This window comes from Pagrus major, chromosome 14 (assembly GCF_040436345.1).
Source record: "Pagrus major chromosome 14, Pma_NU_1.0".
Classification (NCBI taxonomy): domain Eukaryota; kingdom Metazoa; phylum Chordata; class Actinopteri; order Spariformes; family Sparidae; genus Pagrus; species Pagrus major.
In genome coordinates, this window is record NC_133228.1 from 9858874 (window position 1) to 9886501 (window position 27628).

A 27628-nucleotide genomic window follows, 5' to 3' on the forward strand; every position below is an offset into this window, starting at 1 on the left:
AATTGAAGAAAGTTGCTTCGCTTTGATTTCAAGTCACATGTAGGTATTAGGTATGTAGGTAAAAATTTAGTGCGATATATCTTTTTTGCTGCCCTTCTATGTGACAGGTGACATCAATATTATTACATCTGTAGGTCATAAATCAATATGACTGCTTGCAATGTTGCTGCAAGGCTTTATTATGGTTACTGTCTGCTATCTACCTCCATCAATAGTTCATGGTGAGCTTTAGTTTTAAGAGTTGCTGTTTTAAGATAGCTGAATGAAAGCCAACAAATGCACAGCTGGCATTTATTTGTCAGCAGTATGAAGCTACGCGTAGGTAAATTGAATATTACAGTGAGAAATGCTCTAGTCAAGTTTAGTCCCTCTCATTTTCCCCTCAGGATCTCTCTCTTGCGTTATGATGCATTATTGTCTCTCCGGATGTAATCCATTCCTCTTGTGCTTTCTTCTTTTCTTTCTCTTGTCTCGTACTCTGGCATTCCATCACCTTTTCTTTTTTACTTCTTGACTTGTACCCTTGTTCTCTCAATTTCTTTCTATCTCGATCTGTCCATTTGCCGTTTCCCTCCCTCACTCTGTCTTTCCTCCCCCTCGCCTCACTTTATTATAATCAATAAGCCCATACAAGAAGAGACAGGCATGTTGGCTCAGAGGCAGCGTACTCGCCTCGATCCAGGTCTCAGGGGGGAAAGGCAGAGAGCCAATCCATTAGACGGTGTTTTAACATGGGAGCTGTACGCTGCAGGCACACCTGGGAACCAAGTGTGGAATACACAGGGACTGATCGAGAGTCCTTTTATTATTTCTATCTCTGTATGCAGACAGATAGAAAGCCAGGCTGACTGAACATATCTCAGAAATACATTGCTATTCAAAGGCATTCATTTGAAATACGTTGAAAAGCTTATGTGAGTGCATTTTTCTGCATTTAAATGACATATATTTCTGCTGTGAGCTCCCAAATGTGGTGTCCATCTGACCACATAATAGTCACCAATCAAAACATCTGTAAAAGCTCTGAGTACTGTCGTCTAATAAGTCGCCTTTTATTAAATAAACTTATTTGCTTTTTCATAAAGTGTTACATAAGAAGACTGATGATTGATGCAAACACTGTAAACGAGGAAAAAAAATCTGCCTAATCTTCAGTTAGTCCTGCAGCATAATCCAAATTTAAGGTTCACCCTGAATGCTCACTTTTTCCAGAAAAGAAAATAATGCTTTGCAAACAACCTCCACAAAAGTCATTGTTAATAAGGTGATGCTACAGTATATAGCAGTCAGGTTAGTTTGTTCCTAAATTAATGACAGCAGTTTGCCATTAATGCTACTGTGGTGTGAAAAGGAAAAAGAATAAAAACACTCAAGGGAGACACATGGCGTGTATAGTCTCCTTAACACTGTTATCAATAATGTTTTTTATATCTATCTGCTCACACTCCCCCTAAACTACTCATCCACTGCAGCCTCAGCCTCATCTATCAAACAGTTGATTTTCCTGTAATTAATAAATGGAGCCATGCCCACACAACTGTCGCTTTTCATATTAAACCTTTTTTTTTTTTTATCCCATGCTGTTATATATTTAGCCATTAGCAGCACAGAGCAGCTTCTGCGATGGACCTCATGCTGGAAACAGCGACAGTTGCTAGGTGATTTGTGACTTTACTGCACAACCTCTGCATCAAAGACATGGAAAAATATCATAAAAAGCACACGTGACAAAAAAAGTTTATAAAAGTATTATTTTAGCATTGCTGTTTGCTGATGTGGCCAAAATAAATGAGTTCATGGCCAGGTAAAGTGAGAAAGAGACAGAAGAGGCTAATCAATGGAGCAAAGAGAAGCCATTATGTTAGTGCTGCTTGGAGCTGCTCCAGTCGGATATTAGCGACAGAGTAATGACAAACAGTCTCACTAGTGTGCCCCCTGGCGAAAGAGGGCATGTTTCTGTAATATCTTCAATACAATTTATGTAAAAGCTTATTTTTTACTCCAAGCTGTAAGCTGATTGTCAGTATAAGACAACAGGCAAAGCAAATAACATACAACATAAATAAATTCCATTTTGTCATGCAATCCAATTTAGTTTCCAGGACTGGCAGATTTTTTGTGTTTGCAGTCTTTCCATCTCTCTGCCTTTCTGTCAGTCTCAGCTGTAAAGTTTCATTATCTGGTGGCGATTTAATTTAACAGGAAAGTGGCAAGGGAGCAGAGTGGGGCAGGTGTGAGGGCTGGTGGGAGGAAGGCTTAATGTGCCTGCCAATATGATATGTCAATGGGGAACACTGAGGTATTTGAAATGGTTTGGCCCCTCTAGGGTTGTGCTCTGTAGAGATCAAGGACGAGGCTCATTTTTGTTTCTTCAATGGGGTTTTACCAATTCAATTGTATGTGTGTTTATTTCCTTTTTGTCTGTAGGACTTGTCTGCATAACAAACAAATGAATGCTTTTTTAAAACCCTCTTTCTCTAACACTGCAGGATTTTCTGGGCCAGGCTTACTGTACTCTCGGAGAGGTGGTGGGATCATTGGGCAGTCGCTCGGAAAAACCTCTCGGGTGAGTAGGAGTGTCCATAGCTGAGAGTGTGTCAGTATTTCAGTGATTATCTGACCAATGTTGATTGATGGTAATAGCAAATGAAATCAAATAACTGTCAGGGCTGTCTGGGATGTTTTCCCTACAGAGTATGCAGGTAGGATTCAGACTTTTCCTTTGGGAGTCACTGTGTGTGAGCGTGTTTTACACCTGCAGTTGTTTCACAATTTTCAAGGCTGTTCTCTGTATCTGTGATGGCTTCTTCTTTTATAAGAATTCTCTCCCACTTGTGCCTGAAAATTGTCCCTGAGGGAAATGTCTCTCCCTCAGGAACATCCTTTGAGCAGTCAATACTCTTTGCACAAGTTGTTCTAGCTGTCCACTGGTGCACTCTTGTAATAAGGGTGAAAAGTGGGTTAAGTGATCACCTTTTTTCTGCACAGGCAGAATATATATGATGTATAAACAGGACATTACATAAGTGGTTGATCTGGTCAGTCTGTTACACAAACTATGAAGCTACAGCCAGCATGCAACTAGCTTAACATAAATACTTGAAGCAGAAGCAGCACATAACTCACCTTCAAATCACAAACTGTCACTATTACATTTGTGTTTTTGTACAGATTAAACAAAGGAGATATTACATGTTAATTAATTAACTTTCCTGTTGCTTTTTTTATTAATTAATTCAATTTCTTATTATTTGGAGAAAGCCGTGCCGTTTTCCCCCTCTTTCTAGTTTTTGGCTAAACTAAGCTAATCACCTGCTGGTTGTGGCTTATTATTTATTTTAAAGACATAAGAGTGGTATATAGAAGACAAATTATCTCTTTGTTGCCAACATACAATAACATTGAAATATAGTAAAGAAAAAAGAGCATAAGAATAAAACAAACTAGGATAAAATAATTGTGAGGACAACTAGATAAAAACCATCTGAGCAAAAGGAGAGAGAAAAAAAAAAAAGAATAAATGAATGAATAAAAAAATAATGAATCAGGTATGGTCACAATACATGTCTCTTTTACACAAAATCCAATCACATCTAATTAGGCTAGGTGATGGGGAGAGGTAGAGGCAGAGAATAACACTCTACAAGCATTAAACACAAAAAAGATATTGGTTTTTTATTTGTTTAAAATAAGTACTACTTTACCACACTTGTTGACGCTGCTTTTTTGCTGATTATGTAAAGTTTGAATTAATCCTCTGAGAAGTTTGGTAAATCTCACCATCTCATCAAGTCCGTCTCTTAACATCTATGAGACTGGTACAGTGAATCCATCTGTACAGTAAATGAATAACCACAGACATGTTAACAACCAGTGTGAAAGCCAGAATAAAACACTGAAATCCTGTAAGCCAGCTAAGCTAGAGTTACAGGTCAGTGGATGAAAATATATGAGGTGTTAGACACAGAGCTTTAGAGCCGAGAAATGTGCAGAGAAGAATACCTGTTGTTTGGTAATTGGGATGACTCAAAGAGAAACAGGGGTGCATCACTGACTTTTGTTCAGGAACAGTGCATACCTCCATTTTTTAATGAACATACACAGATAAACACTCCTACACACTCAGGGAATACATACACATATAAACACACAGGCTCGTTACAGTGCTCGTGTTCATTAGGCTTGTTAGGCCGCCTGTGCTCTACAGCAAACACATATAGATTTCCATACCTCCATCTCTTGTGTATTTATGCATGTGTTTCCTTGCACATATGTTCATGAAGGTGTGATCCTAATCCTTTGTTGTTGTTGTTGTTGTACAAGTTCTGTGTTCTCAGTGTATGTGACGTTGTTTGAAGTTACAAGTGAATGAAAATGACAATTATAACCTAATATATATATATATATATAACCTTTTTTCATGCAAGTGAAATAAAAGGATCTATTCCATATCACAATATTGTTCCAGCCAAATATTGCAATACACATTATCGTGGTGGGGGTGGGGTTCAGGTTTTTTTTGCGATATATGATATTTTATTTCATCTATAACGTCACATGCATCTCACATATGCAGTCAAATTGACCTGTAGTTCTTAATACTTAGTATGTAACAATTAAAAAATATTTTTCCCATCAGAGGAATAAAACTTTAGGCTCAAAAGTATTTTATCCATCAGTTCTTCATCCACAGGGAGAAAATACATTTACATTAACCACCGAGTGAGACTTTTAATCTTTAATTTGTCATTGCTGATGTGCTGGAGAGCTAAGATCAATGATGGATGCATTAGATAATTTGTCACTGCACTAAAATCAATAGAAAATCTCTCTCTGGTGCTAATAGTGTGACATTCAGTATTTTAAATGTTCTGTTTTAGAAGCAATACTTGTATGGTTAATATTTTTAAATGTGAATGTATTAAAACGTAAAGTAAGTGATTCACAGAGCAGAACAAACAAACAGCCAGTTGTTAGAGATATCCACTCTGACAGGGAGCTGTTTCCAGTTTATTAAAAAGACATCGCTTTGCCTCTATTTAAGTGACATTTTCCACATTTTCGCCCCACATCTCTGAAGTTCTGCTGTTGGCCCACATCTTCCTGCCACAACAGTTCCATACTGACACTCTCTCTACAGATATTTTACAAAACACTGCGTTAGAGTAAAGCTGTGATGCAGGGCACATAGCTGTTCTGTGTCAAACATAAGAATAAATAATCTGAGCCTAGTGTTAGCTTGCATTGTGCAGCTGTATTAAAATCTCATTAATATTAACAGATATGAAAATACTTTAATCAAGATCAGTTTCAAAATCATTCTTTATCCACGATGCTGCTCTTTTGGCCTCCTCAGTTACACCTGTTTTCTCCTGGCTGGAGCCACTTGGCTTCCTGTCAGCTGCATCTTTTTAATCCAATTTGCTCGTTCATTTAAAACCTTGATGAGCCTTGAGATCTCAAATGGTTTGGGGGGGGGGGGGGGGGGGATTGGGCAAAAATAACAGCCAAACTGGCATCCCTTCACTAAACGCTGTCAGCAACCTGGCAACCTGTGTGTGTGTTTCTGTCTTTTTTGTGTGTGTGCGCTCTGCTATTCCTCTTCGTTTCAGAGCAACGCTGTCATCCACTTGAGCAGAAATCGCCATGGTGATTGCAGTGGCCGGTTTCCCACTCAGAGGGATAGAGAGAGAGAGAGAGAGAGAGAGAGAGAGAGCGAGGGAGGGGGCACCTGTCTTTCCTTGTACAGTGTGTGTGTGTATGTGTGTGCACATGGTGATATGTGCACCATGGAGTCCTCAAAGTGCAAAACGATGTTGTCTACCCTGAAGCGCTACTCAAGAAACCCCTCCCTCCACTCCACTCTTCATGTCTCACACACATACACACGGATGCCGTACACATACTTGTAGTTGATTGGTAATGGTGACACTTTCAAAATTCTGAGGAGGCTTTATCTAGAATGTATGTTAAAGCTACAATAAATAATCCTTAATTTGAATTTAAGGTTATAAATAGAGACAAGAAATCACATCCACTCAATACAGGACAAGATTTAATGCAACTTATATAAATATAAAATACGTTGTGCTCCAGTCCTGACTGTTTTTTTTTTCCTTATTTTATTGTATTGTATGTTGGCTCTCTTCAAGCTGCCACCTGTTGCCGTACTTTTCCCTGAAAGTATCAGGATTCAGGAAGTAGACAAGTTGACATTACTGATGATGCTACTGTAAACGTATTGTGTAGTAGTTAAAGCGTAGTCTTGGATTAGGACTATTTTTGTCGGTCTTGGTCTCGATTAATGCTCAGGGTTATTTTACAAATTTATATCATACAGTACGTGATAATCAAAGTTTTCAAACAGTTTAGCAGCAAGTTATTACAAGTTTGTTTTAGACTTGTAAAGGGGTTTGTTTAATGTTATGCACAACAGTAGATTACATTAATATTTAATCATTTATATATCTATATCTATATATAGATATATATAGCTATATATTTATTATAAGGAGATACATATAAACTTTGAAAATAATCAGATATAATATCCTGATTTTTTTCGAAACATTTCACCCATTCCAATGTGTCTTTGTCTGGTTTGGAAATGTCTACAAAAGCACTGAATTTGATTTTAAATAGTGTGCAAAAAACTATGGAACAGAATACAAATAGTTTACTGTCTTGTTAAGCTATTAATATATTCATATTTCACTTAAATTTTCCCTTGAGTGAGTGTAGACATTGTCACTCACTGTATATATTCTGTGTTTGCTTGTTATCATGTCCAGCGTACTTTTGGTGCATTAAACGTAGAGGACAATATTCCTGAAGATGATGAAGTTACATTTTAGGCTGCCATTTTAACGGCTACACAACATTTCATTAATTTGAGCCACTTGCCCAAACTGTCGGTATTTAAACTGGCAATAGACAAGTTTTTTCACTTTAACTTATTGTTATGAAGTAAAAGTTGACTGATGTTGTGATGATGTAATGGCTATAAAACAATGACACCTTTGGCGTTCACATGGATTCCGTATAAGCCTCTAACAGCTTGCACCATGAAATCCTGTCTGCCACCAGGCACATAATCTCCCAGGAAAATGAAGGCTGCTTGGCAATCCAGTCAGGCTGAAAGCAATGCTTAATTTCTATCTGCTTTCTTGTCTCCTTCATAGGCTAAAGGAATGAAAATCATTCCTTTTTTCCTGTGTTGTTGGTAGTTGCTACTCTGAGGAAAACTGAAACAGTCTAGTTGCTGGCGCCAACTTAGATATGACCTGGGAATGAGACTCAACAATCAACTTTCTCCAGAGTTGCATACTGCTCCTTCAAATTGAAATTTCTTGATGTCTCATACATTATGTAATTTTTAATACTGGGAGAAAAGGTTATGTGAAGAATTGCAGAAAATAGAATCTGTACCTTCAGAGTTCAGGAAAGTACAGAGTGTGCAAGAACAGTGTGGGAGTTATGTATTGACAGGTGAAGATATTCACTCTTGTTACTACAGATACATGCAGCTTAGAAAATTAAAACTGATTGAAATGTATTTAATAGATTTATATGTCACAAAAGGGTCATATAGATCATTTATAGATCCTGAAGAGAAGGGAAGGACAAAGAAGTCATGAGTGATTTGGTGCAGAAATAGAAATGCTGTCAACTTTTATTAAGAACAAAGGTAGAGAGGCCACAGCAGCTGCAGTTGTTGTCTTGCTGAGGCTGTGTGTGTGTGTGTGTGTGTGTGTGTGTGTGTGTGTGTGTGTGTGTGTGTGTGTGTGTGTGGTAGACTTCATCAGACACACACCTGCAGCCTGATGCGACAGGGGGGATCTTTAACAATTTTAATGAGTGGTAATTACAGCTAATTACATTGTTCAATCAAACTCCAGTGGGCATTCAGGAGTGTGTGTGTCAGTGTGTGTGTGTGAGAGGAAAAGACTGAGAACAACATGAAGCCAAACAATGACAAGTACAGTATCCTGTGATGCATGGCTCCTACATGACCAGCAGTGTGTGTGTATGGGTGTGGGTGTGTAATACATCTATTAAATGTGTTTCTATGTCTCTTTATATGAAAATTGAATACTCTCAGTCCAACTGGTCTGTTGTCCCTCTTTTCTTTTGATTTATATTTGACCTCTACCTTCCTGCATTGAATTCCATGCAATAATCCATAATTTCACTATCGCAGGTTAATCCATTCTTGTAATTGTTGCCATCTTGGAAACCCAGTACAGAATTTATATTTGCGATCAGAGCTGACTACGCTCTGACTTAATTACAATACATTGTTATATCACCACAGTCCTAATAAGCACAAACAAAAACACCAGATGCTAGCCTGATGTACTGGTGAAGTGTAAAAATGACACAGGGGTTATGTGGCAGATTATTTCTTTGCCGAGTTCTTTAAAGTGATAGTTCTGTTTAAGTGTATACATCCGTCAAAGTGTAAGCTATATTTTGAACTTGTTTGGTGCCTTATATTGCCGTCAGAGAGCCACTGAAAGACCGACCCAAACAGCTGATCTGCGCTGTAATGCAGTGCAGGGCAGGCGCAGCTGCACTTGTGCGTAGGAAAATGGATGTTGTACGGTTGAGGGTATGTACTGCCCAAGGAAAGGGCTACCTTCTTTCAGGTGCCTAAAATGCGTCTTGCTGTCAGTCCCGTTTAGCAGTAAAATGCTCTGCTTCCCTGTCGGTGCTTCGCGCTTCTTCTCCACACAGGGGGAGAGCTAATCATTATCTACTGTAGGTAATACACTGAATAGGGATAAGTACCTCATGCAACCCCACATCAAAAGACACCAACTATCACTTTACAGGTAACTTAACATCCCTGCATTGATTAGATTTGCATTAAACAAACAACATACAACATGTTTATTTGAGAACTTTGTTCTAGATGTGCTGGTAGGAAGATTTTGTATTGATTGTGGACAGAGCCAGGCTATCTTTTTTTCCCCCTGTTTCCAGTCTTTATGATAAGATAAGCTAAGCTAACTAGCTGCTGGCAGAAGCATCGTATTTAGTGCACAAATGTCAGAGTGATATTAATCTTCTAATCCAAGTCTCAGCAAAAAGCAAATACTGTATGTTTATTTCCCAAAATGTCAAACCATTCCTTTAACTTGCAAAGACACTCTACAATGTGGATCCTGAGAATGAGATTTTAAATGGTGAAACTGGTAATCTGGAAACCTTAATTAAATTGGCATTGTTATGAAGTCTCATCATTAATTTGACTACAAACTGACTCACCTGGAGTAACTTTAACAATAGTGAACTATGAGTTCAGTGTGCTCCATGTTGAAACTAATAAACCCGTTGAGGGCTACTTTTGACTTTTTAAGTAAAAAAATGCATGAACGTGTTGCTCTGACTCATTGTTTGGTTAAATTTGCATGAGGTACTGAGCACTCAGGTTTAGTGAGCACCTCCTGAGAGTATTTGCAGTGAATTTGCATTTTATTACTGATAACATTTCATGTGAAATACTGATGCTGGTGTTCATTTCCAGGGCCTATTGACTCTCCAGTGAGGCGGTTTGTAATGGGGGGGGGGGGACTTCTCTCTTCTCCCCTCATACGCTCAAAATGTTCTCTTCCCCCCTGACTCTATGTCTTTTCCCACACTCACCACCGTCGTTTTTAGACCTGTTACACATTTTAATTGTGTAACAGGCTCAGAAAGAAGCCCTGGTGAACTGGAAGAGCCTAGTGGGCTACAATTTTAGATACAAGTGCGCCAAGAAGTCAGACACAAAGGCTGATAGCTGTGAATGCAAGCCTGATTGTAAGGATTTGTAAAGGAAGGACAAAGACAGTCTCTGTCTGCCTCTGGTATGACATGGATTTGATGTCAATGTTCCTTTTGTGAGAGAAAATTACGGTTATGAGTTTCTTCTTGGAGGAAAAAATGTGTGATTGTGTATGGATGCATGTTGGGGCATGACCAAGAGTAGATGGATTCTCATGCTTTTATGATTATAATTTATGTCTTATTCAGGTATTCTCACTTAATAGGGAACATAATGAAAGTGACATGTGTGTGAGGCCTGTGTGTGTATGCATGAGCCCCTGTTTGTTCATGCATGTGTGTTACACAGCAGCCCAGAAGTGGCCCAGACTTAATTACCCGTCTCTCGCCAGACGCTGATTGCAAATTCATGTGTCTTGATTAGCGGATTCACAGTGTGTCCTCACACACACACACACACACACACACACACATGCAGGGACAGTCAGTGATGTTCCTGAGGCACTTCTCAACTTTGGAGTGCTTTTCTCTGTCACAAATAAACTCAAAAAAGGAAAGTAATTTGCCTGAGAGTGATAAAATTTTCAGAAGTTTTTGTTTAAAACACACATTAAGTTCATCCACATCACTGTCATTTCTATAAATATAACAGTTAAAGACACAATTTCTGACTTTTTTTACATCTGGAATTATGTTTTCTCTCTCTGGAGTAATAAATAGTATTACCGTGTGCCAATTTCAGCAAATAACCAAAATTCTCTCAGTGATTGCATGTCTTGTCATAATTATTCTTTTCTGAGGTGGAAGAACTAATTTTCCCAGAGGCAGTTTGCAAATCTTCATAGATTACAGGGCTGGTTAAAAAAGCAGCACTATGTGGCATGAATTTTTGTCAGGATCTGAGATTTGAGCTAGTCCCTTGCCACATGTATCTGTGTGCATGCATGTAAGCCAAAACTGTGGTATGCATTATTCATCCAGTAACTACCAATCCCGTCGGTAACCACCCACGTATCATTCTAAGGCAGATCTCTCAGCCAGAATAATGACCGCCGCGCTCTGAAAAATAAAGTAGCGAGAGCCAGCATTTGAGGAAATAGCAAGCAGAGGAATCCCATTTAACATCCCACCGTGGGGCCCCCTGCTCAGTGGGGTTGTCATGCCGACAGATTCTGGGCATGATTGTTGCAGTCTGATGCCATGATTGAGACTAAAAGGGTGAGGGACAATGGGAAGGAGAGACTTTGTATTTGTATAAAATGCACTTTATTATTCACATAATATTTATGTGATTATTGTAACTTATTCATTAATTTGTGGGTAGAATTTTACCGATGTAGTTGGAAGGTAGAATACATATGCTATACTGTATGTACTGTACATGATATTTTATAAGCTGATCACATTAAGTGCTGTCAACACTGTCAAATGGTCATTGTTGAGTCAACAGTATGATATTTCTTTTTGAAAGAGGAATTATAAAGTAGAGTAAAATAATTGGTCTTAATCAGTCTTAATTGTGAGCTGGAACTTCACTGATCTTTAATATCCTCTGATGAAGGTCGATGAGATATGTAGCTGATGTCGCTGCCACGCTAACAACCTACGCAGCTCATTATTTTTAATTGGCTCTACCTCTTTGTGTTCACTTTGTACTTGTTGACTTGCATCGTGCTGTGTTGCAACTATTTACTGCTCATAATGTTTAAATGCCAGAACTACGGATCATAGCCGAAAGAGTCAAAGCAGGAGAGCATATGAAATGGTCCTCACTCAAAGGGGAATGGCAGGTATCTGAGAGAGCTGTTAAATGATGTTGGGAAATTGTTCAAATGAAATGAAGTGGATTGAGAGCCAAGTGCAACAATTAAAATGGTATTTGTTTGTAAAAAAAGGGCATTTTTATGGAGTTCAAAAACCTCTTTTTTTATCAGTGTGGTTACTTGATCCTAGCCAAGTAAAGTGCATAATGAGACCTCCCCTTTTTACCCAACACACACCAACGCACGTGCACACTTCCAGTCAGTCATCTGGATTGTAAAAGAATTTATGAAGAAATGTTGTGCCTGTGCCTGTGTAAATATTTCACATAACATCACCCACAGTGCAGCAGAACAGGCTAAACAGGTCTCTAGAGGACATTACTGGCATTTTAGCTCAATAAATGAAATGCCTGGGGAGCTCTTTTTTATGACAGAAATACTTCCTTCTAGTGTATCAATAACATCTCACAGAGAAAGTACATTAGTAATGGCGTATTGTTTTTTTGCTCTACCCCTGACCATACCATATCTTGTTATGCTAGCTCTCTCTGGAAAGGGATTTCTGTAATTGCTCCTGAGAGTAGTGATGTCTTTCGGGAATTTTTGTGGTCAGGTTTTGCTCCAATTTATCTGACTGGTTTTCAATAATAGAGAAATCAAAGAGACTATTTCAGTAATAGAAACAAATGGTTGCAGTAGAACTGTGATGGGAAACTGTAAATGTATGCGGTTTTAGGCAGGTGAATAAAGTCTTCCTTATTTTCTATCACACTTACTGGCTTTTTTGCACCATCTCATTCTAAATTAGTCTCAAGAAGTCTTCCCGTAATGCACAGAAATCCTTTGGACCCCACACCTCTGTGCTGTCTGGATGTAGATGGAAATAGGAAAAGGAGGGAAAAGAGAAATGGTCTCCCATCTTCGGAAGGTGCTATTTTAGCTGATCTTCCCATCGTCCGGTCTCAGAGAAAAGTAAATTGCTTTTGCAAGTAAAAGAGTAATGGAAAAAAAGCTCTCAGCTCTTCAATGCAAAGCATCGATCCCAGGATCTATTTCATTTTGATAAGCCTGCCTTTTAGAAAGCGCTTCCCTCCCTGTTCTGTATGCTGGAGTAAAAGGAGACTTGAATTGCATTTACACAGAGGTCCTCGACCCCAATTCTGGGCTGTCTAAATGACTGCCTGAGTCGATTTCTGCCAGGTGGTCTCTCAGAGCAGAGCTCATCAGCGACAGGCCCCTTTGTCAGATTGCAAGACCTCTCAAAAGTTATGTCGCCCTGCTCTTTCTCCCACGCATGGATAGCTTCCTCTAACTACTTATTCTGCTCTGAGGATTGTAATGGCAGTAGATACATCACTGTCACTGTAAACATGTGATGGAGTATTGATTATTATTTAAAATACACTTTTTAACCACAATAGAACTGCACAGGAAAAGTTTTCTGATATTTCTAAGTGAACATTTCAGTATACTTAATGATGCAGAACAAAATAAGTGGGAGTTCGTGCTTAACATTTCACATGTAGAAAAGTCAGGTTTATAAATACTTTAACATTAGATTCATTTTTAGAACTTAAATGGCACTCAGGAGAGCGCATGCCTCCACCAAGGCCAAACAGTCCCCTTTAATGCAATCAAGCCTAATCCAATACCAAACTAGATAGCCCTGTATCAATCCAAGCTTTTAACCAGCCACAACTGCCTAACCATAATTTAAGATCACCAGATCTGTACGAGCCAACCACTAGGACAACAAAACAACACAGATGGAATTATAATCTCCATGGTGTTGTGGGAGACTGATAGATTTTTATTAGAATCTGCATCAAATTGTACTCACTCCTAGATACCAGCCACCTAAATACTCATGGTGCTTTTAATCAAGATCCATGAATTATTCCCTGAGAAATTAACGAGAATGTTCGAAAAAGTTATAGTGACAGGTGACCAAATTAAAATTACATTTTTCTTTGGGTTTGAACTTCGTTGGAAACAACAGAGTGCTGTAACGATGAGGTGTACTTGTAGGCATAACTCGTTAGTTAGCATCGCACTGGTTCCCGCGAAAAAAAGACTAAAATCTGAAAATATGCTCTTTGGCAGAAACAAGTTTATGATACTTACACGTTTTGTTCAGCAAGAAAATCTTCACAGATGAACACCACTTATGTGATTTTCGAAGTGTAAATTAAATCGCTAGAAGTAAAAAGCTAATGTTGTAAATTGTTTTTCATTGACTCAAACGTCACCACCTCTATCGTCTTACTACACAATTACTATATATGTTTTCTATAAATTGATAAATCTACAAGTTGTAAAGTTAGAATAGATAGCAGCTACCGCCCACCTGTAAAGATGGACTAGTGAGTAGATGAGTCTTGCTGTTCAGCATGATGACGTTTTGTTGTCCCTGACAACTTCTGTAGTCTCATTTGATCACTTATCAGTAGCTGCTATTTTTAAGACACAAGTGTTTTATGATTCCATTGACGGACATTTAGTGATGTATTCTATGTTGTAGAACAAAACGTCTAAATATGGTCCAGTCATTTTAAAACATTTTAATTCAGAAATGTTTGATGTTATATCTTCAAGTAAAAGTTGTTGTTTCGTGTAGCAAATTATCATTATTATTATTAGATACATAAACAATATTAGTATGAATCACATTTTACCAAACGTATTAATCTGAAAACAGAACTTTCTGAATTACCTTGTGCGGTTCCAAAAACAATGGTAATGAAAACTCCATTAAAGAAGATGAGTTTTGAGTAGAAATTATCAGATTACAGCTGTGTATTTTTGTCTTTGCAGCATTAGCATGAGATGGACAGGTTAAAGAGGGGAGGATGAAGCTATCCATTGCCCCTTTGTCTACTTCCTAACAGACTTAAAGGAACATATGCAGTTTTAGACAGTGAAATTAGTCAGGTCTGAGTGTGTGTGGGGGTGGGTGTGTGTGTTTGTATGGGAGGAGGAGGTGTTGTACGTGATGTCATTGAGTTTACCTTCAAGACTGTGAGGTTCATTCAGAGAAAGTGCTGACACATAGGCTCCCACACAGGCAGCGCCTACAGTATCCCCAGCCGGCACCACCGCTGCAATGACCCGTTTCAATAGAGAAACACACCCTCATAAACACACCACCACGGTCAACTTTGGCACACTCAAGCACATCATGCACACTTGCCCTTACCAACAACATAAAGGTCCACTCACACACACAGTCATACACACACCCACTGACAAACACTTTGGCACAACGTGAACACCTCATACTTAACAGTGTTCCTTTTGTGTCATGGAAATGTTTTGAGGCAGTGTGAAGTAGTAAAACTTTCCATGAGATTTGTTCCTGACATGTGTTGTGTGTCATGTTCGACAAAACCGTATATACCAGAAAAACAGGCGACAGTAGAAAGCAGAAGATCATATACCTCTTCAGACTATATTCAGAAGATGTTAAAACTTGTGTTAAAACGTCTTAATAAGCAACTTCCTGAATTAGACATATTGTTTTTTCCTGAAGCTAGTGCTGTGCAATATGAACAAAATGTTATATCTTGATATAGCTAATTTTATATCCTGATAACGATATATATCCCAATATAGTATTTTTTCTTAGAATAATATATATATATATATATATATATATACATATATATATATATATATATATATATATATTCAAATCAATCATATCTCAGCACTATTTTTGATAACCATGTGAATGAAAGACAAATGAATGGCACTCTCTCCTTTTATTCATGACTTTTTGTAGGACTGTCACAACACATAAGAATTTGTAAACAAAAACTATTCCAAGCTTTTTTGTAAATATAAATGTGTTCGAGTCGCTAGTAACAACTTGTTGGCGGCATGTTTTGCAGATTACCGCTGTCTGGTCAGTGTCTGACTTTTTAAACCCAAACCAAAGCCAAACGATGGAATTCCGGTTCCCCCTTTTCGGCACCAAATCTTCTTGGGGTCCTGCTTCTGTATCCGTGTCTGACGTAACGTTACTAATAACGTTATTTTCGTCTTCCATTGCGCTCTCCTCCGTCTCCGCCATGCTACTTTGCCTCTGTTTACTCCCGAGCGACCAGTGCCGTAAACGAGTCCTTGCGGGTGACTTAAAAATGCTACCACAAAGCAGTAGCGTTGCTGCAGTTACATTCGCCTTCATACAATGAACTTGTTTTGAACTCATCAGACAGCTGGCAAGGCTAGTTTAGTGAGGCGGAAGCCAGTGACAAAATAACAGTGGTTACATTTTTATACTTTGACTTCAGTCTCTTTATTAAACTCAGTGCCGGCTGTACGAAAAGTTTTAACAATCCAACGTCCTTAACTTCATCTGACATCATAGTAAGGTGCCTGACAAGAGGCGAAAATTAGCATGTCCATCCAGAGTTGGAACCGATTAACATCATGACTGCTGGAGAGTCAATTGATGCGGGAGTGAATGCCAATTGTACCAATTCAAATTAAAGACAAAAGCCAGATGTTAGTGGATGTTAGGGGTTGTTTGTTTTTTTGTCCAGTGTGAAAGGGATATATGTCTGGCTATATGTCTATGTATTATTTTTCAAGATTGAAAAGGAAACATTATGTACTCAAAAGTAAAGGAATAAAACCATGCACCTTTGTAATCTTAGAAGTAAGTTGTCAGTTTGATCATTGTAAATGTCCTCTGTTTAAACAGCCTGGGTTTATAAAAACTTTATAATGAAATAACAATATTTTTGTGCTTGGCGAAAGACATAACTAATGAATGGGCTTATTAGCCTACTAACACAGTGATCAAAGGGCCATAATGAGTTTGTTAGAGGGTGGCATTTGGCCTACAGGCTACGAGTTGAGTATGTCTGTGTAATAGAGTCCCTCAGGAATGACATAATTTTGTAGGCTGATCTGTAGGCTAAGTTAGCATTGCCCTGGTTCCCTTGTCTAAGCCTATGGCATCTTTCCATTGGACTTTTCGCAGAAAATAAGGTCTGTGGCAAACCACACATTTTATTCAGCAAGATAATGTCTACTAATGAACACAAGTTGTACGATTTTTATGAAGCCTAAATGCTACTGCCTGAAGTAAAACACTAATGTTAGGCTATAAAGAAATTACACCATGTGGGGCATGACTTCAACATCACCACCACCAAGTCAGAAAAGTTTGCAGGAAAAGTCAGTGAGTAGATGATTTTCCAATGATGGTTAATATCCCTAACAACCTCTGTAGTCTCATTTAGCCACTTGTCAGCAACCGCCTTTTTTAAGACACGTAAAAGCTTCAAAATCCACATGTAGAGTATTTACTGACATATTTTATGTCATAGAACAAAACATGAAAAGCTTTTAAACTTGTGTTAACCACAGACCTTATTTCCAGCACCTAACCAAAAACCCATTTAAAAAACCTATTGCCTGTAAGATGAGAGATCCATAAGTGTAAAAATGCGAACTCATTTCCGGGTTTTAGGACTCATTCCTGCAGCACTCAATGTGCTCTCATGTTCAAGGGTAAGTTCTCTCTATTGAACTATTGGACTTAAAAAAATGTGTTTAATCTGAGGTCCTTAATACTTAACAGACCCACAGCAGCTGGAACCATATATGGATCAGCAAGCTTGATGTCTCTCCAGGCAGAGCAGAGAAATGAAAATACCACACTGATTGTGTACTGCAACATTTAAACTGCTCTTGCTGATGACATAATGAATGGAATATGGTGGGAATAGTGTTCCCAGTCACAGCAGATCTCACCAGTTAAACTGCTTCATCTGTTTAACATCTTGTATCATTACACTCTTTTGAAAGACCAAAATAAAATAAATAATACGAATGATAAAAGACCAGTAATTCAAATTTGGGTCCATTCCTTGTACAGTATTATTTATTTTATCCTTTTTAGTGCTTTCACTCAAGCAGGAGTAATGATATTTGGCACATAATCACATTGGAAAAAACTCTCCCAGCGTGTAATCAACCAAAATTATTGAAAAATGTCACAACACTGATTGGGTTGGTTTCTTTGGAAAGAATCTTACTTTTACTGATTTTTGATATCCTGTGGATAATGACATAGTAAGCACATATGCAAATATGAGATTGGAACCAGTTTCAGATTAATTTTCCCACATGCAGGGTCAAATCCGACCGGGGGAACTAAGCTATCCAGCCTGGAACCTCTGAGGGGATGTTTATTGAAGTGGTCTTGCTGAATCCTCTACTGGTGTACACACTGCTGATATCGAGATAATAATTCTGGTTAGGAAGTATGAGCTCTCTTTGGATAGTTCCACAATGCCGACTTGACCTTTGGCCTTGAGTGCAGAGAACAGCAGAGACGTAGGAGGAAGGAAACATTAAGAGTAAACAATGTGGCCATGCCAAATACACTATCCACGTGATCGTCATCTCTTAACCCTTTGTTGTTTTGTGTCATGTGTACAGAGGCATCCAAGGGAAGAAATGCGGGACCATTATTGTGAAAGCGGAGGAGCTGAACAACTGCAGGGTGAGGATGGATGTACACTTCCGAAAAAGTTTGTGACCTGTGTCCTGTGTCCTGTTTCTGCATCTCTTTTCTGTTTTTCTGTTTCTTTCTCGAGGTATCAGTCACACATGCTTTCTTCTCTCTTGAGGTGTGTTTACAGACATAAAAAGAAGTTCAAAGGGAGGTAGAGGCAAAGGCCCCTTTGACCTTTGTTGAATATTTCATTAAACTTTAGAGCGCAATAAAATCCCAGCTAAAGTAGAGGGTTAAAATAATTATTAAACTTTAATATTATAGCTTTTATTTTCCTTTCTTTCCCCAAGTCACTTGGTAAAAAAGCTTTTTCATATTTTTAACTTAACCTGCAACCAGTTGATAAAATAAAATAAAACTTTGAATCTATTTTTCTCTTGTATTTGTGTTTCACTAGCTTTGATCTTTCGTCTTTCATCACTTTTGCACTATTTTTGCCCTCAGCCTTACAATTTTTAATCATATTTGTGGCTCCACGGCACAGCAGAAAGAGAGATTATTTTAAGTAATAAAGACAAAAAACTAATGTCAAATAAGAATAAAAATGTAATTAAGAAAGTAAGCCTTTGGATTCAGTCTGTCATTAGATTTTCTACAGAAGAGCAAGAGATGTCATCTTTCCTATCAACAGCAGCTTCAATAGACCAGAAATCATCTTATCTACCAAGAAAAAGCTGCAGATGTCATCATTTAACTTTCACAAAATAATTTGACTACCTTTGACTGTAAAGTAAATCCATTCCTGAGATCTTATGTGTATATTTATCTAAAAGTGGATTTGTCCCTGAACTGAGAAAGTTTTTGCTTCTTGTAAGCATTTTTATTCTGTTTTTCCGTCTCTGCTCACTAGGAATCAGTGATGATGCAGTTCTGCGGCAACAAGTTGGACAAAAAGGACTTCTTCGGCAAATCTGACCCCTTCCTGGTCTTCTACAGGAGCAATGAGGACGGCACGTGAGTTCCCCCTCCCCTTACCTCCCCCCTTTCATGTTTGTTTTAATCCTCCCCTGCATCCAGAGGAAATTGGTTTCATTGATTTGCCTCAGATCAAAAACCATGCTGCCTCTTTAAGCATGTGTGTGAATTACATGGGGAAGTGTTGCGTGCATGCAGTGTGCATGAATGTGAGTGCGCGTAGGAGTGTTCGTGAGTGTTCGATCCAGCTCCATGGGCTCTTTTTTCCACCCTGCAGTGTGTGACAAGTCAGATAAGACCTTGTGCTCTGAGGGCAGGAGATACCAAGTCCACCTGCTAGCCAAGAGACTAATGAAATTACCTCTTTGCAGTTTGTGTGTATTTTTGTGTGTGTGTGTATGTGTGTGAGGGCAGTAGTCTAGCCTCCACAACTCTACGCTTTTAGTCTCAGTTAGCGGAGAGTTAGTGGAAATGTAATCTTTAATAGCATTTTCTATTTTATCCCCCATCAAATGTGTATTTCTCTACTACATACTCCTTAAATCTCTTTTTCTCTCCACTCCCTTTTCTATTTCACCCTCTCCTTCCTCAAATCTTTTTTTCTCTCTTCTTTTGTTTTTCTTTCCTCTGCAGGTTTACCATCTGCCACAAGACAGAGGTGGTGAAGAATACGTTGAACCCAGTGTGGCAGGCCTTTAAGATCCCTGTTCGGGCTCTTTGCAATGGTGATTACGACAGGTCAGTCCGATTCCCTTTGTAAACACTTGGGATGTTCCTAATTTCCCAGACATTTTAACTAGGTTAATACTTAGACTAGTCGACTCGTCTAAAAGTAAGAAAACACTCAGTCGAAACTGAGCACAATTTAATCTATAAGGTTCAAATTATCCCAAAAAATATCTTTTTATATCTTATAATCTCTAATAATGTAAATATTCAATTTAAATGTGTAGATATAATAGTAAGTTTAACCTTAAACAAGTGAGGATAGAAACTTTGAAAATGTAATGCAAGGCAATTTGAGCAACCCCGTTGATGACCATATGATGTGTAAGTGTTAATTAAGCTCAAAAACCTTTGTTCCAACAAACTTCAATACTTCATTTTAAATCATGAAAGCCGTACTTGTCTGAGTAAACCTTGAAAGAAATTATAATTTTTAGCATGAGAAACGCAAATATCCCTGTGCCGTTAAAGGAAGTACTTGATCATTAATAGCTTATATGCTTGATGTGTGCCTACGTAATGTCTGTTTTGGCTGACAGGGATATGAATAATGAGCCTAGACACTGAGTTCATCCTAACATCCTCAAACATGCAGTCTTTTGTTTACACTGCACTTACTTTGCACTATATTTTGTAATACACTATGGAAAATAACCTTCAATACATTACAGTTTGAAAGAAAAATGTATGATTGTTTCCAGCTACGAGGTTGTGATATTGTGTTATTTGTCAGTTTCAGCAGGAGGGCAAATATGATTTGATGGAAAGAAATTGCTTATTACTTTTTATATTTCCTGGAAAACAAAGTGTGGATGTAAGAGTTTGCGATTTTGTTTTCCTTTGAAAAGAATTCTATGAGGATTATTTAAGTCATTACTTTCTACATGTAGGTGTGATTTCTTCTCCTACACAGCAGCATAGTAGTTCCACTTCTGAATGAAGCCTGTAATTCCAGTCTTATCTTGGTGATGCATTCATGGCTATACTTCACAGACTTTTTGCAGATAAGTACGAGACATGGAGACGGACTGCTTTAATCCTCTCACCATGTGACACTGCACTCAGTTCTATTTCTGCATTTATTTGGTACCACAACAACAAGTGTCACCCTGCCCCCAAAAATAATAAACTAAACAAATAAAAAAATAATTGGTAGTAATATGTATTGGACTGGATCTTCCAAATGTGAAGACATTTAGGGGAGATGTCTCTCTAAATGGCAGTCTCACTGAGAGCTTAGTAGGGGCTCAGGTTGATATACCTGATTCACAATCTGAAGGCTTTTAAATCACAGCAAGGCTACAACGAACTGACAGCTTTGCTGATCTAAAATAATACAGCACAACATGTGAAAACGATCAGTAGATCAGCGTCCTCCTGTTCCCCTCTAGCTTAGGGTGGATTTTCTGGATCAAAGAGGGTCATGACCAAAGTCCACTGTGCTGATCCTGGGACTGCCAGGGATGCCGGAGCTGCTTCATTATTTATTGGGAGTATTTGTATAGTTTGGATTGTATGCAGAATTTTGCATTTTCAGCTTGAGTGCTCTGACCCAAAGGTCATTAATTAGTACCAAATAGCATAGAGCTCTCCAGGGAAAGTCTTGAAAGTTATTTGAAGATTTTACTAAAAAATATTACCCAGAAAATAAAGCATTTTTGCTTTTATGTAGCCTCTTAAAATATCTTTTATATGTTCCTTCTGTTTCAACTGTATCCGGCTCTTTAAATGGTTTTGCATTGCTCAAAGCTCCCCTTCTTGTTGGGGACACAGGGTTTTCTTTACATCTAAGGCGAGGTCCAAGCCATAAGACAAATTAGTAGGTTAAAGTGCTTCTCTATCATGTCAATCATGTGTTTGTGTCTATCTCCTGTGTCAATAGCAGTTGTGTTGTGAAAAGGCACAAAGAAGCAGACAAAAGGGTTTCGTTTGGCGTAGCTAGCAGACAGCAGAATTGATCTGAAGTTTGGTCCAATAAGCTTATTAGGGGAGTTGGGTCACACCATGCCTTATCAATGGTGGACTCAGTGGACTGCACATACAGTACACACACATACAAACACACACACTCACACACTGAGTTGCTCTCAGCAGCCTGGGAGAAGAGATAAGAAGGAGCTCAAGCTGGCAAACAATAGAGGACTGTGTCTGTCTACTCATAGGTGCTTTGAAGAGGCACACACACACACACACACACACACATGCAGTGAGAACATAAGATTAACGAGTGAAATCATTGTCAATATCCTGTCACATCATCAAGGCCCAGAGTGACGGGATGGTTCCTACTTAGATGTGTCACAACACTGATTTAATAAGACACACCCATAAAAACACACATATACACACACATTCATGCAGTTAGCTCCTCACATAGCACTTTCTCTTGAGGAGAAAGTGTTACATCAACCAGGAGACACATTCATCCGCAGAGTGCCCCATCACTATCAGAACGCCTCCTTCCCACTCTTTAGCTTATTGCCTCCTTCCCTCTAATGTGCATCTGGCTCTCTAAGTAGCTCTTAGGCGCATTAATGATGGTTTGTGTTTCCACCTCTGCTCATATTGAAAGATGAGGAGGATGGAAAAGTGCAGTTTTGGCTATGCTGTTGACTTAGATGCCTCTTGGTCTAGAAAGCTGTCTAAACTCCAAAGCAATTACAATAAGTTCAGAAGAACGTCTTTCAAAATTAATGAAACACTGGCTGGTTCCAAAAAGACGCATTTAAGTGTACAAGTACTACAATATTTTATCACTCTGATCGTATGTATTATGCCTCTGTTGATAGCCATGGCTGTAACATAATGTTTTTGGGTTATCGTGAACACAATAACTGAAGAACGTCTGGAGTGAATTTCTTCAAATTTGGGACAAACTTGAACTCAAGGATGAACTTTAGTTAGATTTTGTGGTCAAAGTTAAAGACACAAAACCCACTTTTGGCCTGGCCCATAACTCAAGACTTTGTACAGAAGTTATTAATTTCACATAAATGTCTAACAGGATAAAGTGATGAAGTCATGACATTTTATATCAACAAGGTCAAAGGTCAACTTCACTGTAACGTCTTAATGTTCTTCAAAAAATGCCTTAAAAGTCTTCCCCACATATATTATGAGTCTGGACTGACATGGATGTAAACTGCAATCTAACTGGCGCAACAAGGCATAAACTGCAAGTGATAATTCTTGTTTTCTATCAGTTTTGAGTTGCTTCCATACCATCTTTTCTTTACCTTGCTTGCTCCCTTGTCTCTCTCCAGCGGAGGGACTTTTGCTCTGTCTATTTTAATTCGGTCTCTGTACTATTATCTCTTAGCCTCACCCTTCTCATTCTCTACATATCGCTCTCCCGCTTTTGTCAGAGAGAAATGACCCTTCCGTTGAAGACATTGGTAGATAGAGTGATAGCGCAGCATGTCTGCCTCTTGCAGACTATTCTGTTATTTTTTTTCCATTTCCTTGCAAGCTATAATGGGATGCAGAAATAGATGTATTTGGAGATGAGGAGAACGCATTACCGCAGGCAAATACAGTGACAGACAGACAGTGTGTTGGAATAAAGATAAGCTGCAGAATGGATCTGCTTCTCCTAATGGCTCCATGACAACAACGTAAAAAGAAGTGTTAGACACAACGTCTCTGTATATTGTATAATTTCACAAGTAAAGAAGACAGCCTTGTAGCACTTTGAATATTAATATATAAAATCAGTTTAGTTGAGCTCAGGAGAAAACTTCTTTTATTGTAAATGTCCAGTAACACCATCTATCACTTTTTAAATTTGTTGACACTGAGCATTGTAATGCCTTGAGGAACAAAAAAAACCTGATTGTGTATTAGATGAAACAATCAATAGACCCTTAATTCAGATAAAGAAATCAAATCTGTTTTTTTTTTATTGTGCCTCTCTCAACAGAACGATCAAGGTGGAGGTGTACGACTGGGACAGAGATGGCAGGTAAGTCCTCTCATTCATATGCCTTCTTATATTGTTGTTATTGTAATTGAATTATAAAACAACGCTGTAATTTACAGCCTGAAAACACATATTATAATACTCTCCCAGCTCAGTTATTTAATAATTGTTCTATAACTGATCTGACAAATTCTGGCGTTCCAGTCTTGTCTTTGTTTGACTTGTTCTGAACATTTTCATTGGGTTCCTCATCCCTCATGGTTGCTCTTTTACCTCAGAAGTATTAGAAAAGCTTTAGGCTGCAACTGTTCAGACAGACAACAGAGCTGAATTTTAAAAACAAATGGCTACCTCGTTAAAAGACCACTGCAGTTAAGGCGTGGGTGATGCCACAAACTTTTGTTCTGATCTAATGCCAAGTCATTCCAGGGCCAGAATAACAGAGCTCAATGTCAATACTTCAGTATTGCCTCTGGAGGTGTCAGTGGTATCAGTGCTTATTAATGTGAGTGTTTCAGAGCTCATTTAGCAATATCCTTTATACAATCATGTGTTTCACAAAGAAGAAAAAACTGGTGGACCTCACCTCATCCTTGCTTGTGAATGACTTGATGCCAGCAACATGTTTCAAACTTGTTTGAAACATGTTGCTGACATCAAATTCAGAATAAGCATATTTTTACAAAAATCAGTGAAGTGAGGTAAAACATTAAATATATTGTCTTTGTACTGTTTTTATTTGAGTATATCTCAAATTAGATAAGTAAATTATCACATTCTGTTTAAATGATGTTTTAACAGTGTCCCAACTGTTTTTTTGAATGGGGATTGCAAATTAGAAGCACTGTTTCGATGCAGGGCAGTTGCCTAGTCTGTACACAAAACATAACATACAGTCATGTTTATAACATTTGTTATAAACATCTGTGCAGTATTGGGCATCTGATGAGTCTTTAGGCTTGATCTTTAACTCCAACTGGACCTCCTGGATCATATTTTCATTGTCTTGATAACTGCAGCAATTCCCTTTGCATTTTTTCATAGTAGCAGGGCTGTTTTCGGGCTGAACGCCCACATAGTTTAACAAAAGTAATGGTCAGTCAAATGACAGATTGGTTTGTAGACAGACAAAGTTTTAGTTCTTAGTCTCTGTTCTGTTTGTTAAGGCAATCTTTAAACTGTTACTGAGCTCGGTTATAATATTGTGATGACAGCAGGTTGTTGATCTGATAACCTCAGTTCTTGTAAACAATGATAAATGAGCAGCAATGCATTTCATTATTACTTCTTATCTTGATTACGTTAACATTCAGCACATGACAGCTTCCTGTGTACACCTTATCTAATTCACGCCACACATAATTAACACTAGTCTATGTTTCCAGTAGGTAAGGAAGCTGGGTGCAGGATCTTCACAGATTGACTGCTTAATGATGATCTGGATTCTGGCTGCTGACATTGTGACACTTGTCAAGCTTTAGTTGAAATGGGAGTTGTTCCTTTATTTCTTATACTTTGCAATCTATTCAGTGTTGCTCTCAATCTGACAAGGAACACAGTGACATTTTGGTGTAATGTTTTTTTAATGGGACTGAGAAATTCTAATATTTAACAAGCTGTTTGGCTGAAATGAGTTTTTTTTTTTTCTTAACTACTGTCACTGTACCTGAAATTGTCGGGTGTCTTCTTTTCTCACGTTTCATACTACACTTTCATACTTTCATTCTCAAGTTTCATCTCTTCAGTTTGCTTTGAAAAATCACACATTGACAAGACTTAGGTAATAAAATGAAATGTATCCTCAAACACAACCTTTTTTCAATATATTCTCTTTGTTCTTGTTCTGTGTTTTCCTCACTTTGCTCTGTAGTCATGACTTTATCGGAGAGTTCAGCACCAGCTACAGAGAACTGTCCAGAGGGCAGAGCCAGTTCAACGTCTACGAGGTGAGTTTGTGTGTATCTGTGTGTGAGCTTGCATGTACGTGTGTACGTACCATATTTTTTTCAAATTTGTTATTCAGCTAAAGACAGCTTTCAAGGACTTGAAACAAAAAAATAGCTGTATTAACAGCATTTCAAGTTGAAATATGCTGCTTTAGCTTGAGGCAGTAGAAGCAAAAGTGGAAAAATACATTTTGGATCATTTCATGTTTCTTTGATAAAGTCACGTCCCATACCAGAACAAACCAGATGCTTTAATGTGAGACTTCAGAGCAATGGTTTTAATGTGGTTCTTTATAAATCCAGTTGGATTAGGGATAGAAATCTGTTATCATGTCTTTATAAAACATATGTAGCCGCCTGTATGACCAGCGCTAAACGAGAGTAAACAAGTAAATGTACCACGTACAAGAGGCTTCAAAAAGTACTCACATTTATCTTTGCACACTTACAACATAGTCTAACTTATAATGGAGTTTTCAAATCAGTGCAGCAGAACCAGTCTTCTGTTCCATTCATTTCTGTTCCTTGTAAAAACCTGGTGCCTACATTACCCACAATGCAACTCAACCACAGGCAGCACAGTTAGAGATACGGCTGTGTTATGCTACTAGCAGCTAACATAGCCTTGAGCTGCTAGCATCAAGCAGAGATAATGAGCGGCCTACAGAGGTCTGCTGACCTCCACACTCACATTTTTAAACTCGTAGTCTTCAGCCACAACGGATGCTGACTCAAGTGACATCATTTTTGGACAGTGTATTGCAAGATTGTAAAGAAGTGAAATATGTTATATGACAGATAAGTTCAGTAACAACATTTTTATTACTTAGCAGTTACGTTAATTAATAACAATTCCTTATTATGTTAATTGAAAACCTAATTTGGTCAGCATTCCTTCAAAATGTATTTGCTGTTGCAAATTAGTTGTATATAAAGATAATTTCTAGGAGACAAAGATAACAGAAGACACTTCAAAATCAGATTTGACCGTCCAGAGCAGACTCTCTAAACTTAATATGAATACAACCTAGATTTGCCAAAAACAGAGTTGGCCTGGCAGTCTTGATCAGGCCTCTGTTTATACCAACAATATCTTAAAATCCACTGAACAGATAAGGTTTTAAATATATACAATTTTCAAACCATCATGGCACAGGGACTGTTTATCCCACTGTGCATCATTTCCCTCCCTCACTTTCTCTCTCATGCACACACACACACACTGACAGTTATGATGGATCGCTGGCTTATCTTCACCCAGGAAGAGTCAACACTTCTTGATTAACAGGGTACCACATAGAGAGGAGAGCACACAGGGGACTGTCATTTTAAACAGCTGCTGTTTGCCTAATAGCACTCAGATGTGCACACACATTAAGGTGTACACGCAGGCACATAGAGAAGTTCATGAGGAACAGCAGACAGGTAGAAACGCAGACACACACAGAGTCATTTTGTGATTTCTAGCCTGTTCTTTGACCCTGGATGTCCCTCATCTTGTAGCTGGCAGTTAGAGAGAGGATGGCTTTGCATTGTTAAAGGTGCTCAATTTGTGTGTGTGTATGTGTGTGTTGTTGAAGCCACGTTTCAATCACTGCACCTCAGCTCCAGAGGCAAATGTGTCCTTGTGTGTACCGATTGCAATGTGAACCAAGGAGAAATGCATAAATCCACACATTTGTATGTTGTTTCCCTGAGGTCCTCTCTCTGTTTAACCTTGGCCCAGTTTAATCAGACCATAAAGCTCTGACTTAAAAGCTCTGATGCAGTGTTTGGGATTCAGAAGGTGTTTCATGACTGTGTCTGGCTGGTCCCCACATCACAGGAGCAATTGTATTTTTAAATACTCTTGGGTCTCAACATGAGAGACTAAATGAATTGAGGCTGAAAAAGTATATTTTGTACTCTGTTCACAAAATCAACTCAAGCAGTAAGTAAAGCTGGTTTAGATGCATTAGATTCTTAATTTATCCAAACAAGGTTAGCTGTACGCTCACTTTGTGTCCTGTTACATATTCATGAAGTTTCACCACGCAGGTCATTATCCAACTCTGGATTTAGC

General features: G+C 38.4%; 1 protein-coding gene across 1 annotated transcript in view; it reads left to right on the forward strand.

Moving 5' to 3' along the window:
• The window catches only part of LOC141008100 (copine-8), a 101231-nt gene that overhangs the window by 43000 nt on the left and 30603 nt on the right, over positions 1-27628 (forward strand). The window contains exons 6-11 of the mRNA XM_073480313.1: positions 2490-2566; positions 17985-18048; positions 18911-19014; positions 19609-19713; positions 23621-23662; positions 25491-25566. Coding sequence (XP_073336414.1) covers positions 2490-2566; positions 17985-18048; positions 18911-19014; positions 19609-19713; positions 23621-23662; positions 25491-25566 — 468 coding nt within the window. The remainder of the gene's footprint in view (positions 1-2489; positions 2567-17984; positions 18049-18910; positions 19015-19608; positions 19714-23620; positions 23663-25490; positions 25567-27628) is intronic.